The sequence below is a fragment of the Sturnus vulgaris genome, chromosome 16 (genome assembly GCF_052056855.1).
Source record: "Sturnus vulgaris isolate bStuVul1 chromosome 16, bStuVul1.hap1, whole genome shotgun sequence".
NCBI lineage: Eukaryota > Metazoa > Chordata > Aves > Passeriformes > Sturnidae > Sturnus > Sturnus vulgaris.
In genome coordinates this window covers 15,843,605-15,860,681 of record NC_142258.1, presented here as the reverse complement: position 1 = coordinate 15,860,681, position 17,077 = coordinate 15,843,605, and the positions used below count along the sequence as shown (strand labels likewise).

The 17,077-nt window shown below is 53.5% G+C and overlaps 1 protein-coding gene across 1 annotated transcript in view; it reads right to left on the bottom strand.

Annotated features, from left to right (window-relative positions):
* Window positions 1–14,795: 14,795 nt before the first annotated feature.
* The window catches only part of NTN3 (netrin 3), a 22,886-nt gene continuing 20,604 nt past the window's right edge, over window positions 14,796–17,077 (bottom strand). The window contains exons 5-6 of the mRNA XM_014890261.2: window positions 16,642–16,716; window positions 14,796–16,370 (exon numbers count right to left, since the gene is read on the bottom strand). Coding sequence (XP_014745747.1) covers window positions 16,042–16,370; window positions 16,642–16,716 — 404 coding nt within the window. The 3' untranslated portion in view covers window positions 14,796–16,041. The remainder of the gene's footprint in view (window positions 16,371–16,641; window positions 16,717–17,077) is intronic.

Below are 17,077 nucleotides of genomic sequence, written 5' to 3'. Positions count from 1 at the left end.
TGTCCCTGTTCTGCAGCGAGGCCCTGTGGCTCAGCACGATGGAGTCTGGGGTGAAAACAACAGATTTGATTAAAACATCCCTCCTCTGAAACGTCAGCACTGGTAACAGTTTGGCATAGTCCCTCATGGTGCCCCCAGCTGATCTGCACAGCTCCTGCCCAGTTTCCATGTGATGAGTTGTGCCCTTCCCTCAGGTTATTGCTTTGGGGCACCCACCTCTGCTCCAACGATCTCAGTGCTGGCCACCATGGGCTTCCTCCACACCATCCTGCTCCTCTTGCTGCCTGGACCCTGCCTGGACCCTGCTTGTGGCCTGGTACAATGTTCTTCCTCTCAGACCCCTCTGATGGTGCTGTGCTGGCACAGCCCCACTGCCTGGCACAGCACGGGGAGGTGCTCCTGGCTGGACATGCAGCTCCATGATGTCCTCTGCTTTTCCAGAAGAGCTATGAGAAGCTTGAGCCTAGAGGAGAACCCAGGGGTGGGGGGAGGAGGAGAAGGGAGGAGGGCGAGTTTTTCCTCCTAATTTCAAGAAACTAAATGAAAGGGGTGGAAAATTGGTATTTCATGCAAAACTTGGTGAGGGTTAAACCACTTCCAGATGCTGTCTCAGAAGGTTTTGCTCCAACCTGATCTGTTGCAGATAAAGACGTAGACGCCCCTGCCAGATATTGTATTACACACTAGTGGAGTTTCCAAGAAGTGCAGTGATCCAGGTGGCATTTTGTGCCATGCTGTCCCTTAAAGGGAAGAGAGACCACTCAGACATGTCCCTCCCAAGGACTGCACTGAGCAGCCCTTGGAGCAGACAAGGTGGGCAGGTGGCCAGGATGGTGGCAGCCCCATGAGGGACCAGGAAGTGGCAGATGCCAACATGATCTCCCTTGTCCCTAGACACTGGCTTTACCCTCTTGGACCATCCCTTTTGAGCAGGACCATCCCTGGCTTTTCCCTCTTCTCCTAATCTGACCTGCTCTGACGCCTGTGGGCTCTGCTCACCCCGGTGGCACGCAGTATGCAGGTGGAGAAGACCTGGGAGGGTGATCAGTGGTGACAGAGGGCTTTCCTTCCCATAACATGGGAGAGCAGGAGCTCCCTTTGTCATGGCCCTGAGTGACATCCAGGGCTGGCACAGCAAAGCCCTGCAGCTCTTAACTCCACAGACACCTTGTGCCCATCCCAGCAACTCCAGGATGGGTCTTGCCACTGCCTGTGACTGATGCACAGGGTGATTTTAAGATTGGGGAACTGAGGCATAGCCAGGCCAAGAGCAGAAGAGGAGCTGACTGCACCTCTGGGGCTGCAGCTCTGCTTCACGCCTGCCCATGCAGAAGGAATGAGGGTCCCATGGAGAAACTGCAGCTTTGGCATGGCTGGCAGGGGCCTGGCAGCAGGTCCAGCAGTGGGTGCAGCACTGGGTGCAGCACCGGGTGCCAGCACACCTGCCCAGAGCGGGAGCATAGCCGGCATTCCTGCCCCCGGAGCCCCTTCCTGCCCCCCCGCCGCCGCTGCGCCCCCGCTGCCTTTCAGCCTCCGCTTGTTTTCTTAGCAGGCGGGTCCCCCGCTCTCCGAGCCCAACAATTTCCTGCCCGGGCCAACGCATTCCTCTATTCCCCCATCACAGGTCCCTCCTGCCACCTCCCCACCTTGCTGCTGGATGCTGCCGCTCTCCCTGCTCCCACCACATTACCCCTCTCCACTGCCACCTCCCTGCCTCAGTTTCCTCATCTGGGACCCCCACGCTTCTTCTGGGAATCAGAGCAAAGCCTGGGGGTGCGGGATGCTGAAGTTGGCTTCCTTGTGCAGTTTTGGAGTCCTAAAGTAGGTGATGTTTGTCCCTATTTGCCTGTCGGAGGGCTGGCCATCACACAGGTGGGCTTCCCAATTCTGCAAGCTGAGAAAATAAAAAAGGCAGCAGAGCAGCAGTGGGACAGTGATCTGGGATAGACAGTGACTGCCATGGACATCCAGGATGACACTGGGTGGATGGGGACACCACCTTGGAGTACAAAGTCCAGGACTGATGGAGCTGCTGGGGGTAATAGGGGGGTGAAGCACTGGGCAGAACTGGGCAGAACCCATCATGTCCACTTTGGAGACCAACTCCGCATCACCTGGTGGACCACCGAGTATTAGGTGGTGGTCTGAGCCAGAGGGACCCTGTTTCTGGGGTTTGTGCTGCTGGCAGAGGGTCCAGGAGGTGGGTGGGCAGGGGCAGTGAGCCCAGCGCCAGACGTGCCCTTCCCAGCTGCCCCCAGAGCTCCAAAGAACCCGTAGCCCGAAAAGAAAGAAAAAACCCCGTCCCGCCCGTCAGGAAACCTCAAATCAGGGCCAATGTTTTTGAAAGGTTTTTTTTCTTCCTCTCTCCTTTAACACATCTGCCAATATAATCTGACCTTTTCCATATAAATAAAGCCCGCACGCTCGGGCTTTGATTCCGCGCTCCAAATTTTCTATTTACTTAATTGGCCCATCCAAGGGCTGAGGACTCGCGGGCCGGCAGCTGCCACCGCCGCATTCCTGGGAGCTTATCGCCCCTGGCTCACCTGGTTGTCATTACCACGGTCCCGGCCCCCGCTGCGGCCACCTGAGCTCGGTGCCCGGGCACTGCCCTCCCCTCCCACCCCGCGCCCGGCCCCGCTGCCCTGGGGTGGGAGCACGGCAGCCCTGGGGACACCCCGTGGGGATTCACGGAGGATCTTGCTTGTCTGGTTCTCTCATCACCCCACTCCACACCGCTTTCACTTCTGGAGGGCAGCTTGCTCCAAGGGAGAGGGAATCCCATGTAACATGGGGCTGGATCCCCTAATCCCATCCCCGTGGAGGGACAGAGGGTCAGAGGCTTTCCCAGACAGTCTGGAGAGGGTGATCCTCCAGAAAGGGGACCTTGATTTACTCCTCAGAGTTGCTTCTGTTTCCATACAGATCATATCCTGGTCACCTTTCCATGGATTAAGGACCCCACGCACAGCAGGAGGGAGCACAAAACTTTGCTGTCACACGGGGCTGAAGGCTCTGCATACCTGGAGAGGGTGACCCTGAGCACTGGCCATCTGTTCTCCCCCAGACTTTCCCTGCTGGTGCCCCAGGCCATGGCAAGGACCTAGCCCTTCTACTGCAGCCTCTACTGATCAGCTGGGAGAGCTGACACCTCCTCAGCAGATTCCCACTGTCCTGGCCATGGGGAGCCCAGCCTGGCACCTGCAGGGCTGGGACCAGCAGAGATGGGAGGACTGTGTGTCTTTCTGCAATGCCTATGTGGGGTGGTGGGGGCTGGGGGCCATGGGGAGATGGACAGGTCACAGGAGTGTATTGTGACTGTGGTCTCAGCCTTCCAGCTATTACTTTGTGGTCTAGGAAAAAGAAACAAGTGCAGGGAAGGCTGTAGGCAGACCTGGTCACGTGCCTTGGTCTCCTGGCTAAAGAAGTTCCTGTCCCTGCTCTGAAGAGGTAGAAGATGCTCTTTCTGCCTGAGGCTACTTAGTTTCTTCAAACATTAATAAGGGCCTGAGTGGGCTTTAGGAAGCTCCAGCTAGCAGGAAGCAGCACCCAAAGCAACCCCTCTCCAAGCAGGAGTGTTTGCCTGCCCATGGGAACTGCTGGAGTGACTCAGAGCCTCTTGTGGTCAGATCCCAGCTATCACCATGCAATACCTGCTGAGGTGACACATGCAAGCAGAGTTTGGTGATGGGAGGGTTGGATCAGCTGTCCTTTACTTCTCCACCCTCCTTTTCCCACTCTCACTGGGAGGGGAGGCAGGTCTCTTTTTAACCTGGCTCAGCTCAGTAGGAAGACATTGGTGGTCATCCTGCACCAGGTATAATCTCTGATGTGTGGGAGACTCCATGAACCCTGGAGGGCTCCTCCTGGTACCTGGACAGTGCTGATGCATGAGGATAAATTCCACCGCCCAAAACCTCCATACAGGCCAAACCCTGGGTTCCTGATACCCACCATAATGAGATGTGGGAGCAGAAAGCCAACTACAAGACCCTAGACAGCACCAGGGTTGGACTGACAACAGAATCATAGAATGGTTTAGGTTGAAGAGACCTTAAAGATCATGTATGGACAGGGACACCATTCACTAGATCAGATTGCTCAGAGCCCCATCCAGCCTGGGCTGAACTCTTCCAGGGATGAGGCAGCCACAGCTTCTCTTTCCTTATTAATTCCCATAACAGTATGAATGGGAGAGGAGGCTGGTCCTGTGGTCCTGGCTGTGGTGACTGCCCTGGACCAGCAGAGCCCTGGGTTGTAGAATGCTGAAGAGCAGCAGGTTAGTGGAGGCCATGTGCTGGCCCTGAAATAAACAGCACTGGGACCTGAGGCCAGAGTCTGGGACGGGCACTGGTGGATGGACCTCAGCCTCTGCAGGACATCCAGCATGGAGAAGGAACTGGCCTGGCATGGCAGGTGCCATCCAGCATTGCTTTTGTCCTGGGGTTCCAATCCTCCTTCTCAGCAGCCAATGGGGATTTTCCTCTGATCAACTCCCAGTTCTGCTTTTTCATATTGTGGCTCATAATTTATACACCAGTGGTGGGCAAAAGGAATATTTAACTCCCAAGTATCTCTGTGTGGTGCTGCTGGATGTGCCAGCTCAAGTGACGGATGGGCATCACAGGGTGGGAGTGATGGACAGATCTGTAGAGGGGCACCCCCAGGAGATTAGCCAGGCCCAGCCAGGAGGGGCGACAGCTCCAACTGTGTTGTGGTACTTGAAGCGTGTCTGGCTCAGGATGGATGTCACCCCCTCAGCTACACTGGCTCTTGACCCGCTCCCCCCGCTCTCCCAGCCAGCCCTGAAGCTGGTATAAATCCCCACAATCATTTGCATTGACGCTGGTGAGCCAGAATGACACATGTGTCTGAGATGTCCTTTCTCCAGGGAAGCGGCTCCAGGCCTCCAGCGTGCCACTGCCCTTCCTGCCTTGCTGGCAGCTATCTGCTCAGCTGTGCTCACCGAGGGATTGAAAGTCTTTCTTTGCCTCTCTGGGAAAGTTTTGCTTCCAGAGATTCCAGATGGCTTTGCCTGCTGAAGCCATGTTCCCAGCTCCTTGGAATCTCTTGGAGATGCCTCCTCCATTGCCTGTCTCTGCCTTATCCAGCACAAGCAGCACCACTGTAAGCTCACCCAGCCTCACCACAGCCCTCTGCCTGGTGAAGCAGTGGTTTTCAAGTGACAAGTTTGGCCCATTGGTGCCTCACGGTGACACCCATCAAGGTCCCAGACAAACTACCCCTTCCTCTTGGTGCCATCCCAGCCGGATGACTTGGGCAACACAAGCAGAGCAGGACAAGGAAGAGAGGAAGGAAGGTAAGGAAGAGGGTGTTGGGTGGGATTTCAACATCTGACATGTTGACATTTCCCAAGTAGAAGCCAGTCATTCAACATCTGGCCAAGAATATTGCGTCTTGCTTAAGAGCAACTCCAGATGTTCTCAAGATATTTTTTTCATTATTTTATTTCTTTCATTCTTCTCTCCACTCCCTCCTAGGCACTCTTGACTCACTAAATCAAGGGAGACAAGCTTTTAACTCTCTGGAAAGAAATAAACGGTTCAGTGGTGATATGAAACAAATTTTCTGGAACTATGTGAACAGATGTGTGTTGGGGGAAGGGAAAAGGAGGAGCAAGGTGAGGCAGATCAAGGGAGGGGCACATCTACATGGACATCTCTTCATCATGAGATGCCCCAGCTGAATGCACAACATGATGGCCAGAGGGACGTGCAGTCTTCACTACACATGTAGGACTGGTGAGGATAGGATTTGTAGCTGGAGGAAAAAAGGGAAATCGATCAGTTCCTGCTTCAATGGGTTGACTGGTTATCTCCTCTCCAGCGTAATTGGGTCCAGTTCTTACCACCTGGAAGTGACTCAGAGATGAGGAGGTCAAAAGAAGGATGAGTCTGGTATGTTGATGATGCTCATCTGTAGAGGCGATTTATCATCCCTGACAGGAGTGGGAGAATGAGCAGCCAAACAGCAAGAAACTTGGGAAAAGAGAAAGTTTGACGGGAGGAGGGGAGAGGTCAAAGGCAAGAGAGATGAGTGAGAGAAAGATGGAGGAGGGCAGTGAGACTGTGAAAGGATGACCCAGATATATGGAAATGTGGTTTCTCTACCAAGTTCCTTGACTCCTGCTAATGTGCTGGTCAGGCCTGTAGCCACGGTGCCCACTGTGTGCCTCACAGGCAAGGGCTTCATGGGCCTCTGATGGCCTAGAGCTGTCACCTCTGCAATCTCTTCAGACAGAACTGCCAGTGTTTGCTTATCTCCCATTATTCATGCTATCCCCTCCTGAGCCATCACCTCCAGCTCCATCCTTTTGTCAGAGCTGCTTTGTCTGGGTTTGAATGCTCCCAGTCTCTTGTAATCTACCCTTCCTGTGGTAGGAGGGTGGTTTGTAGACTCCTTAGGTAAAGCCACAGGACCAAAACCATTTGCTTACTCCTCTTCCTGCATCTCTAATGGCACCTGGAGAAATAACTCCACAAGGGTAGCCAAGAAAAGCTCATTTTGTTCCTCTTTGGATTAAAGAACCAAAACACTGGATGACCACTGCAGTCAGCCTAGAGAAGGGCCTGATCACAACCTGTGATCAGCAGATGACGTTGATGCTTTGGTCTGGTGAGGTCCAAGCTCCACAGCCTGGCAAGTGGTTCCAGGTGCCTCCCTTGTGGCAATGATGGGAAGGCTGCCATCTTTCAGAGACCTGATGCTCAGCATCCTCTGATATCTGGGTCTCCAAGAGGTCTAGGGGCTGGGGGTGCACACTCACAACCTTGCTGAGCAGTTTCTGCTGTGCTGTACACACTTGAAGCTCATGAGAAACCCTCAGAGACCTTCTGTCTGGCTGTAAGGGCCCTTCAGAACATGATAGAGGAGATCTCGAGAAACCACAAGTACTGTCCAGCTAATGGCTGCTCACATGCTTCTGCAGAGCAGTTCAGCTCATTCATGAGCAGGAATTCAGTCTGGAGCTTTGGAGCAGGAAAAGATCCAATGGGATGACAGCTCAGGGGCTGCCAAGGAGCAGTAGCCTGGTTTCCACACCAGCAGGTAGCATACAGCAGTCCCGTGTCTCATCCATGTCCAGCGCCATGCTTGGTTGTCAAGAACTGGTTAGGAAATTCCTAATCCAACTGGTTTTACCCTCTGAAAAAGCCAGTTTGCCTGAGCTGAGCCAGCTGACTGTTCTTCTCCTCAGCATCCGGCCCAGTCCTCTGCAAGCTGAATCCCTGCATTTGGAAAGCCCTGGAGAGGCTCCAGGTGGGCTCATGTGGTCCCAGTTCTGGCTGGGCTGCAGGTGGCCAGTAGTTCCTTTGGGCTCCAGCCTGAGCCGTGGCTATGAGAGCATCCAGGCTTCCTGCCCTGGAGCAGGATCTTGGCTCTTGGTTCCTGGCTCTGCAGAGCAAGGCCTAGAGACTGTTCTGGCTCTCCAGAGGACCTGCCCTTCAAAATTTTCCAAACAAATCACTCGGATTATTTCTAACGGACATTTTTTGGAGGGATTTTCCTCCTGCCAGAAGGGAAGGACTTGATTTATTAATTTTTCAAAAATTTTTCATCCAAACTTTCTGAATGCTCAAATGGGGGTGGAGAGAGGGACAATGAGTTTGGGCAGACCAGATTCACCAGCCCTGCCTGAAGCTGGCAGACACAGGGGACCCTGTGCTGAGGCTCCTGGCTCCTCCTCCCTGTTCTCAGCTTGCAGATGAGCTCCTTAGGACCCCTCTGACTGCACACAGTCACCTCAGTGCCCTGCAAGCACTCTGACATGCTTGGGCTGGTGATCAGGCCACTATCAGCCCTGTGCCCACAGCCCACCAGTGGCACTGGCTAGGATGGAGCCACCAGTTCACCTATGAGTAAAATTCAAGTTTTTATGCTTTGGTGTCTTTTATCTTTCCCCTTTTTGCCTTTCCCTTTGACTGGGGGAGCTCAGGGGGATTTCCAGGCCATAGGGTACCCTGTCCATCGGACAGGGCCCATAACTATGCCCTAACCATGGGGCACCTTATTCCTGTGCCAAGGTGCAGACTGTGGTCTGTGCTGGTGGGTCTCTCCCAGCTGGGTCAGCACCGAGGAGCAGCAGGAAAAGAGTGACATGTCTGCAGCCCCTTAGCAACCCCCACCTCCCAAAAATTCCCAACATCAGCAAGCACCATGGGGTCTGAGCAGTGTGTGGAGAAGGGAGAGATCAGGGCCTTGCTGGGAGGAGTTGGACTGCTGGAGCCAAAATCACAGCCTTTCTGTGCCCATCTGCCCCCCATCCTGGGATGGGGGGCAGATGGTGCTTGCACTGGTGATGGGAACAGCTTGGGTGGCCCCTAAACATCCCCTACTCTCCCATCATCCCAGCTGCCTGGTTGTGGAGTGGTTCCCACCACTTGCCCTCATACTGCCACCACTGCAGGGAGGCGGAGGCACCCGAAAGGCTTCCCCACAGCTTTTTTTGGGGGACCTGATGGTGGCACCTCTTCCACTGGCTATTCTCTCCTGTACTAGTTCTTGCCTGTGCCCCTGCCAGCAGCTCCTGGAGCTCCAGCTGCTCTTCCCAGTAGTGGAGAGCAGTGTTTGAGGCTCACCACCCTCTCCTGCTCCAGGGAATTGTAGAATGGTTTAACTTAGAAGAACGCCCATTTCCAACTCCCTGCTATGGACAGGGACACTTTCCACTAGACCAGGTTGATGGGAGACTGATCCAATCTGGCCTTGGACAGTGGCTATGGGCAGCAGATCTTCATCCCCACCCCACACAGTGGAGTCTCTGAGGTCCTCACCCCCACCCTTGAGGCCATGAAGTGGGAGAGGTGGTGGCACTGTGTTTCCCAGGGACAGGAGCCATCTGGGCTGGGGGATGAGGGAAACAAAGCCCTGAGACACCTGCATCCCTAGGAATCATGCTTTTTACAGGAATAGGGCAGATCTCTTGTCTCCAGAGAGGCTCCAAAATTCAGATGGAAAAAATATATATTTTCCAACCATTATATTTCGTGAAAGGAGCTGTTCATCCACTTAAAATACAGGTGACAAGTACAAAAGATATTTATCATTCTAGAGCAGGCCAAATCTTCAGGAGATCCAAGATATATGCTACGCACCCATGGCCCAGCGTCTTATACAGCTCCTATACTGTAAATTCCAATTACATCATGCAGCCTTGTTTAAATACCGTGAAACCTGGCTCATGCCCTAAGTATGTTTTATATATTGCCACATCCATTTGAAATGGATGGGCAATGTGTTTTACGACACATGTGCAAATATCTCCATATTTTTCCATCTGGGGGTTTATGGGATCTTTCAGAAAATTAATAATGGGGCTCAGAGGAAATGTTCGACTTGGACGCAGTAGTGGAGATTTATGGCCGTCCCACTGGATGCCAGGGAAAAGTCTGAAAGCACCCGGAGAAGACGCAGGCCCCACGACTTCACCAGCATTCCCTGAGAGCTGATTTTGCATAACAGTCAGGACCAGGAATTTCCCCCTACAGCCAGCAGGTTGACAGGAAGGCACTGCTCAGGAAGTGAGGAGCAAGGGATAGGGATGAAGATGGAGGTGGGGACTCCTGGAACATCCTGGGGGCTGTTGCCAGTGGCTCAGATTTGGGTAGGGCACGGGAATGACTGAGCCTTCCTGGTGTCGGGGAAGCACTGCCCGGCCAGTCCAAGGGCCCCCTTTGGCCACCCTGCCTTGCTCCCAGCTCCAGGTACTGTCTGTTTTTGCTGGAAAAGGGACAGTCTGTATGTGTGTGCTGGCCAAAGCCATCTCATTTCTGGCTCAAGATGCCGGCTAGAGCCTGTTGGGGTCTGCTGGGTATTCTGATGGATGAGCAAATCCCAGCTGCCCCAGCATGGGGAGAACACATGGCTCCCAGGACACTGACCCGAGCAGCACCAGCCCTGTCCCACGGCCACGGGGATCGCAGCATGGGTGGCCAGCAGGGCTGGGAAGGGACACTCAAGAGTCACCACATACCAAAAGCCGCAAATGGCCTTGAGGTCGGGTTAGTGACCCATAGCACAGTCCCGGAGCTTTAAGCATTGGAGACGATTTGCACCCACTGTCATCTGCACTGTCTGGCAAGACACAGGCAGGGGACAGGAGGGGACAGGCAGGATGCAGAACCTGGCTTTAACCTCTGCTGCTGCAGAGGTCTCTGTGGGGATATTGGTGTCAGGGAGAGACCCAACCCAGGCACCTCCAGACTCCTCGAATATGCTGAGCTGGGTTTGATCTGCTCATCTTCATCTCCTCACACCCTGTGCTGTGAGCAGGACCGTGATCCCCACTGCGGCCAAGCCAGGGGTCAGCTGGTGACTGTGTGTGCCTGGGCTGGCCACTGCCTGCTCTCAGACAGGGAATCCTCCAGGACCAGCCATCTTCTGGGAATGCCAGCTCTCCCTGCTCCTGGACAGCTGATGGTTTCCCATCGTGTGGGTGTGCGGGGGGCGGGGGGGGAGGGGGTGGTGGGAAGCAGTGTGTGGTGTTTATTTTGACAGCAGAGAGGCTGGTTCTCCAAGATTTTGGGGTAGAGCATCTGGTCCAAGATGAAAACATTGTCTCTTTATTGAGTCTCACTGTGGCTGTGTAAACAGAGGTCCAGCTTCGATGGATGCTGAGGGTTTGATCCTTTCCCGTGCAGAGAAATCAGAAATCAATGATTTGAGATCAAGGATGCTGAGCCCAAGACATGAGGGTACCAGCATGGCTCTGATGGGGCAGCAGCACCCCTGGCAGGATGTTACCTTTGTGCCATGACTCCTATGCCTCTGGCAAACCTCCTGGCACAACACCAAAGCGATGCCTCGGAGCCAGCTTGGGGCATGTGCAGGTCTGGGACTGCAGCAGGATACCCCCATCCCCAGGGTGCTGGTCGGGACTGCTCTTCCCTCCTGCCTCATCCTCTCCATTGCTGCTGAGGTGGGAAAAACCCAGCAGGAGGGAGCTGACGGGTTTCTCCAGATGGTGCCCCGCTGACCCCAGCTGTTCCCCATCTTCGGCTCTTCCTTAGGAAAACACGGCACGGGCCAACCCATCAATTAATGGTTTCCTCATGTTCCCCCAGCACAGCCGACGTGGGAAGCTGTCTCCCTGCTCCCCAGCCCTGCTGAACTGAGCCCCCCCCTGCCCCTATGCCCCAGACCCCACACAGGTGCTGCATATCCTGTGCACACGGGGAGCATATGTTTAGCCAGTGAATTGTGCCCTTGTAAAGATGAACAAGGAGCTAGATAGGTTGAATGAAGGACTACATGAACAAATGACAGGTGACTAATGCTGATGTAATAAGTGCCCCCAAGGCTGGCAAAAATACACTAGGCATATTGAAGAACAGCACATTTCTCAGTTTTGCAAGGACAAGAGAGGTTTGGAGCAAATAAATTCCCCAAACACTTGTTTGACGTGGTCATGGGTGCAAAAAGTGTGCCCTGCCTTGGTCCTACAGCCCCTCTGGAAGGAGCCTGAGTGGATGAAGGAGCCCTGGTTGGGACTGGGAGGACAGGAGGAGGGCTGAGAATTGCAGAGGCTGTGCTTTGCTTAGGAAGCAATATTTAGGATGTCAATGAGACTTGTGAGGGTTGTAAAGCGCTGAGTAAAACACTATGCTAAGGTAAGGGGTGATGGACAGAGTGCTGCAGTACCAAGGGCACAGGGCAGAGGATGTGGCGCTGATTGGATGACAGGATGTGGTTGGTTGGAGACAGGTCACCACACCTGAGGAGAGGCACCAGGCCACAGTTGCCTAGTACTGTTTTCACAGGTGGCAAAGTACAACTTGTCCATGTTATTAACCATAGAAGCCTGGAGAGTATGGGCTGGCAGAGCCACCATCACTGCTCTCTGATAACTGAAGCCGCTACTAAGATCCACTTGGATCTGCATGGTAGCATGGACAGAAGTTGCTCTGTGTACCAGAGAGCATCAGGAGAATAAGGAGAGCAAGACCAGGTCAGACTATGACAGGGGTCACTTTAAGTAGGCCTTGCTCCTTCTTAGAGATTCAGCTCCTCACCAGGAAGAATATCCCCACAGCCCAGCACTGAGCTGTGCCCTGTTGGCTAAACAAAATGATCTTTGCTTGATCCTATTTCACCTAAGGAACGTGTTTTCCTGTGTGATGCAGTCAATTTTTATTTATGTGGGGTTTGGTTACCAAGAGCAAAATGATGGAAAATACGCTACACATACATCCATTTGTCTGTCCACTCAAGCTGGGTTTCAGCTGTCCAAACTCCCGTGATCTCTCATGAGTGGAGCTGGCTGGACAACACAGAAACAGAGCATTGAGTTTTCTGTAGTATTTTCACATTTTGTGTCTTTCCTTGGCCAAATTCCGGGTTTTCATGAAAAATGTCCACTGGCGTTTTGAAATGAGAAAAATTTCAACCAGCTGCAAAATTCAGTCCCAAAGCAGGAGGGAAATTGCAAACTTGGCCTCTCTTTCTGCTGCCTTTGTGTCTCAAATACTTTACTCCAGCTGAATACTGAGAAAAGACCTGTTAAATAAAAAAACACGGATGGAAATGTGCGTGGTGGTTTTGGCCCTTCCCATGTGGGCCGGCATCCGCTGCCTGCAGCAGCCGGTCCCAGCACGGTGCCTCTTGGCACACTGAGCTTAGCCAGCTGCTGCACAGGGCGGGGGATCTGTGCTCGAGGAATTGGGAGTGCACCAGAGTGCACCAAAGGCTTTTCATATGCTTTGCTGAATTAATACGTTTTTCCTTGAAGAGCTATTTTGGAAAACATATGGGTTTGTAGTGCCAAGCAGAGTTTGCACTGCAGTCTCTCTCTTGCCCTTGCAAAGCCCATAGCTGTTGGCTGCAGCCACCAGGACTGTGTGACATACCCTGCTGCCACCTGAGGCCCCTCCCTGTGTCACCCACCGGCTCTGGCAGCTCCCAGTGGTGTAAAGCACTCCTCACCACTAAAGGGGTGGACAGGGCTGGGTGGGTGCTGGTGGATGTGGAACTGCCCCTGGATTTGCAGCCCTCCACCAAATGATGCCTATGCTAGTGTGTGCTCCAAGCCCTGCCCAATCTACAGGGCAGGATGAGCAGCACCTCTGAGCAAGTCCATGCCTCCTTCACTGCCCTTGGTGTTCTGGCACTAGCTCAGGGTGATACAGCATCTCAGATACAGCCAAACTCTTGTGCAGTCCCCAGTTCCCAGGTGACCATGCCAAGCAGAGGAATAAGCAAGGTGAATTCTTGTTTTGAACATGGAGGTGACATAAACAAGGGAAGTCAGGAAAAGTCCTTCTGCAATCGGACCCAGTGAAGGTGCAGAGCGGCATCCTCTGGTCCTTTAGCCAGGATTTTAGGACATTCCCCAGCCAAAGGGAGAGAGAGAGAGAGCTCCTCTCTTCAGCACAGACCACAGGTGGTGGTTCTGCTCTGGCGTCTGATCTGCCCCAGCAGGACACTGAGATGCCAGCTGGGAGCCATCCTTCCTCAACAGTCCCAGATGGCAAAGGTGAAAGAAGAGGGGGAGCTGCCTGGGAGGATAAGTGGAGAACTCCAATCACCAAATTCCTCCAAGAGTTTTAGATGTCCCACTTCAGCAGAGGAGAAATCAAGTGCCAAAGGAAACCCTGGAGTTCCATGCCTGAGAAGGCTGTGCCCAGCGTTTTTGGGGAACACAGACACGTTGTGCCTCTCTTTGCTTGGAGAAACCACATGCTGCTGAAGCCCTGCCCTGAGAAGTATCCATGCCCATCAAACAGTGCTGCTGCCCTGATCTTTCTGGGCTGTGGCTGCTGAGAAGAGAGGGCAGAGAACCCCCACATCCCATGCGGATGCTGAGCAGTGTCTGGAACAGAAGAGATGATCCTGATAAAAGTCCTATCCTTGCAAACACAAAGGGTGTTCCACCACTGACTTCTGTGTGAGGACTCCTGCATTTGCCCATTTGCCTGTGGCTGCCCCATCCCTGGAAGTATCCAAGGCCAGACTGGGGCTTGAACAACCTGGTCTAGTGGAAGGTGTCCCTGCCCATCACAGGGCTTGGAAGAAGGTGATCTTTGACGTCTTTTCCAACCCAAACCATTCTGTGATTCTGTGGCTGTTGGGTGCATGAGGTTCGAGTGAGCCTAAGCCAAGGGCAAGTCTGGTGAAAGCAGCTGTGGGAGGAAGAGGAGAACTGGGTGACTCAACTACACCAAGAGCCATCTCGTGGTAGAGGCTAATAATCTGTGACAATCCAAACAAGAGGAGTCAGGGATGGGAGGGTCCCCTCAGCTCAGACAGAGGAGGGAAGAAGGTCTGTGTTGGGAGGAGGATAATACCAGCTCATCCAAGCCCAAGTGGTCCCACATACCTACTGCCCCTCATCTTCTGCCCCTTCTGGCCTCCCCACATCTCTGCCCATGTCTTTTGTAGGCATCCAAGTACCCATGGGACCTGAACAGTGGCACTGCAGGCCCTCTACAGCTCTGAAACATCACTTCCAGCATCTGCAGCAGCTTCACCAATGCACCTGCATGTCCACACAGACATCCCCAGGGCCTAGATCCTCAATCCCCAAATTCCCTTGTCCTGAAACCCAACAGTGCTCCACTAGTCTCTTCAGTTGGAAGCTCCAGCACCACCCTGGAATGCTGAAGCCCAGAAGCAACACCATGGAAAGGGGAGTCCACACAAGTTGCCGTGGGCTGCAAAGGGTAAAGTTTCATCCTAATGGACTGGAAGACTGGAAGTGATGTAGGCTACAACCCCTCAGTGAGCCATTCAATAAGCAAGGCAAGGTTTATGTGGAAAGGAATATCTATTGTCATAGCACCTATTATTTCTATTTGTATTTATTAAGCCAAGACCGCTACAATCTCAACATGGGAAGATACTGGTGTCTGCTTAACCAGAGACTAATACACGATGAAGAAGATATAAAAGACTAGAGGTGGATCAATGAAAACTCTTCTCTCTTCCTGTCACCTCTGCCTTGTGCATCTCCTTGGACAACGTTGGCCACAGCAATTCTTCCCAGGAGAGTACACAGTCTGGCCAGCTCTGGAAGATGCACACCAAGGCAGATGGCCACTTGGTGTCATCTCAACAGAAACAGATGAAATTATGTCAGTTGGTACCAGGTGAGAATACAGGCACAGACACCTGGGTGGACGGATGATGATATACGATGGCTCTGGTCAGTCTGTCCAGTTCAGCTCATGTTCAGATGGAGCAGGTGGACATGGGAGGGGAAAATGGTGTGTCCAGGTCTTTCTCACTGGGTTGTCTGGACTAGGCAGCAGGACAGTGGCAACCAAGGGTTGCCAAGTCTGTCCCTTTCTCGCTAGTGGACACAGTCCTGCCTGGTAGTGGCCACTAGCACACTGCCAGGGCCTGGCTCCTCCCATGGCACTGCACAGGTCCTGCTCCAGCCAGCAGCACTAGTCCACATGAGCCCAAGGTCACCAGGGAATCAGGCCTTGCAAAAGTTTATTTGTCCTTCCTGGTGGAGCTCCTGGGGCTGGACGCTCTGCAGTACTGGACAGTTTCCACTCGGCCTGCCCGCACATCAGGATAAGGGACAGAAGACTCTGACCTCCTGTTCCTCCTGGGCAAGGAGAAAGGCAGAGAGAGGTCTGGCAGCATTTCAGGGTGAGCACATGTTCAGAGTGAGGAAGAATCATACCCTGGAGAAGGGAGAGCTGTCAACTGAGATGTCAACACTGGGCAGAAGACAACTGTGTTAAAGAGAATATATAAGCCTTGAAAATGAGCTCCAGAGTGCCCGGAGCAGGACACCAATCACTTTCAAGCTCCTTCAGGTGACAGGCACCCACAGGACCTCGCTCCACTTTGCTCCTCATTAAAGGTTTGTCATTACTGCATTATTTTTAATACACACTTAGAGAAAAGGACTGACACACACACCCACCCGTGCACACGCACACAACAGGAAACCATTGCCAAAATATACACTATAGACAGTCCGTTCACACTATATATATGTACAGAGTCTGTGGGCGCAGTCTGGCAGTGCCCAGCTGGGCTGGGCACATGGGGAACAGGGTGGGTGCAAACCCCTCAGGGCTTCACACACTTGCCCTTCTTCTCCCGCCGCTGCAGTTTCCGAAGGCGGCGTGTCCAGGCGTCCCGCCACTGGATGACCAGGCTGTTCTTGTCGGCCATCAGTCCAGGTCGGTCAGTGGAGTTCTCGCTGATCCCCATGACCAAGTACTTCTTGCTGATCTGGATCTTGGGGCACTTGCAGGACAGGTCTTTGAGGTGGATCCACAAAAAGTTGTCACCACGCTTGACCCGCTCGTCACGGCACTTGTAGACAGAGAGGATGTTGATGGTGAATTTGGCCCAGTTGGCCACCGTCTCCATCTCAAGGATGTTCACCTGGACCACTGAGGGAAAAAAGGGGGAAGAATAGTGATGGAGGATGCTTTGCCTTGCTTCCCAAAGGAAGGCTGGGGACAGGAACTGCCCTTCCCCTGCAGCCCCACCTGCCTCATCCATTGCAACTTTGGGAGGGCTCGTTTGGGGACCCCTCTCCATATGGAGTGTCCCCCACCCCATGGATGCTTTCATCTGACCCTCCTGCCTCTGGCCACAGCCAGCCCTCATCTACCTCTGGGGCAGAGCCCAGGGTGGCTCATAGAGGTCGGAGGTCCTTACCATAGTCCTTCTTGCAGTACTTCTTCATGTTAATCTTGTAGTTGCCCTTGGCTGGTTTGCAGTAGGAGTCACAGTCTGCAGCAGAAGAACAGTGGGTTGAGCACTGAGGGGCTTTAGGCATGTGGGGACTCATCCCACCACAGGGGAGGAGGGAGTCGGGTGGAGGGGACAGCAGCAAGACCCAGCCTGGAAGAAAGTGGTGGGTACTGTCTCCTCCCAAGTCAGGGCCTAAGCAATGCTGGTGATGGGGGTCTGTGGAGTCTAGCTGCTCCCCTGGCACCTCATGGGCTAGGGACTCAAAGACCAGCACGAACAACTGATACCACATCAGCTAGGAAGAGGAACCAAGTGGCCTTGGGTGCATTGAGCAGACTCTGTCACTTGTGGTGACAGTGTCCTGCAAGACAAGTCAGCACAGGGGTGGTGGAGGAAGCCT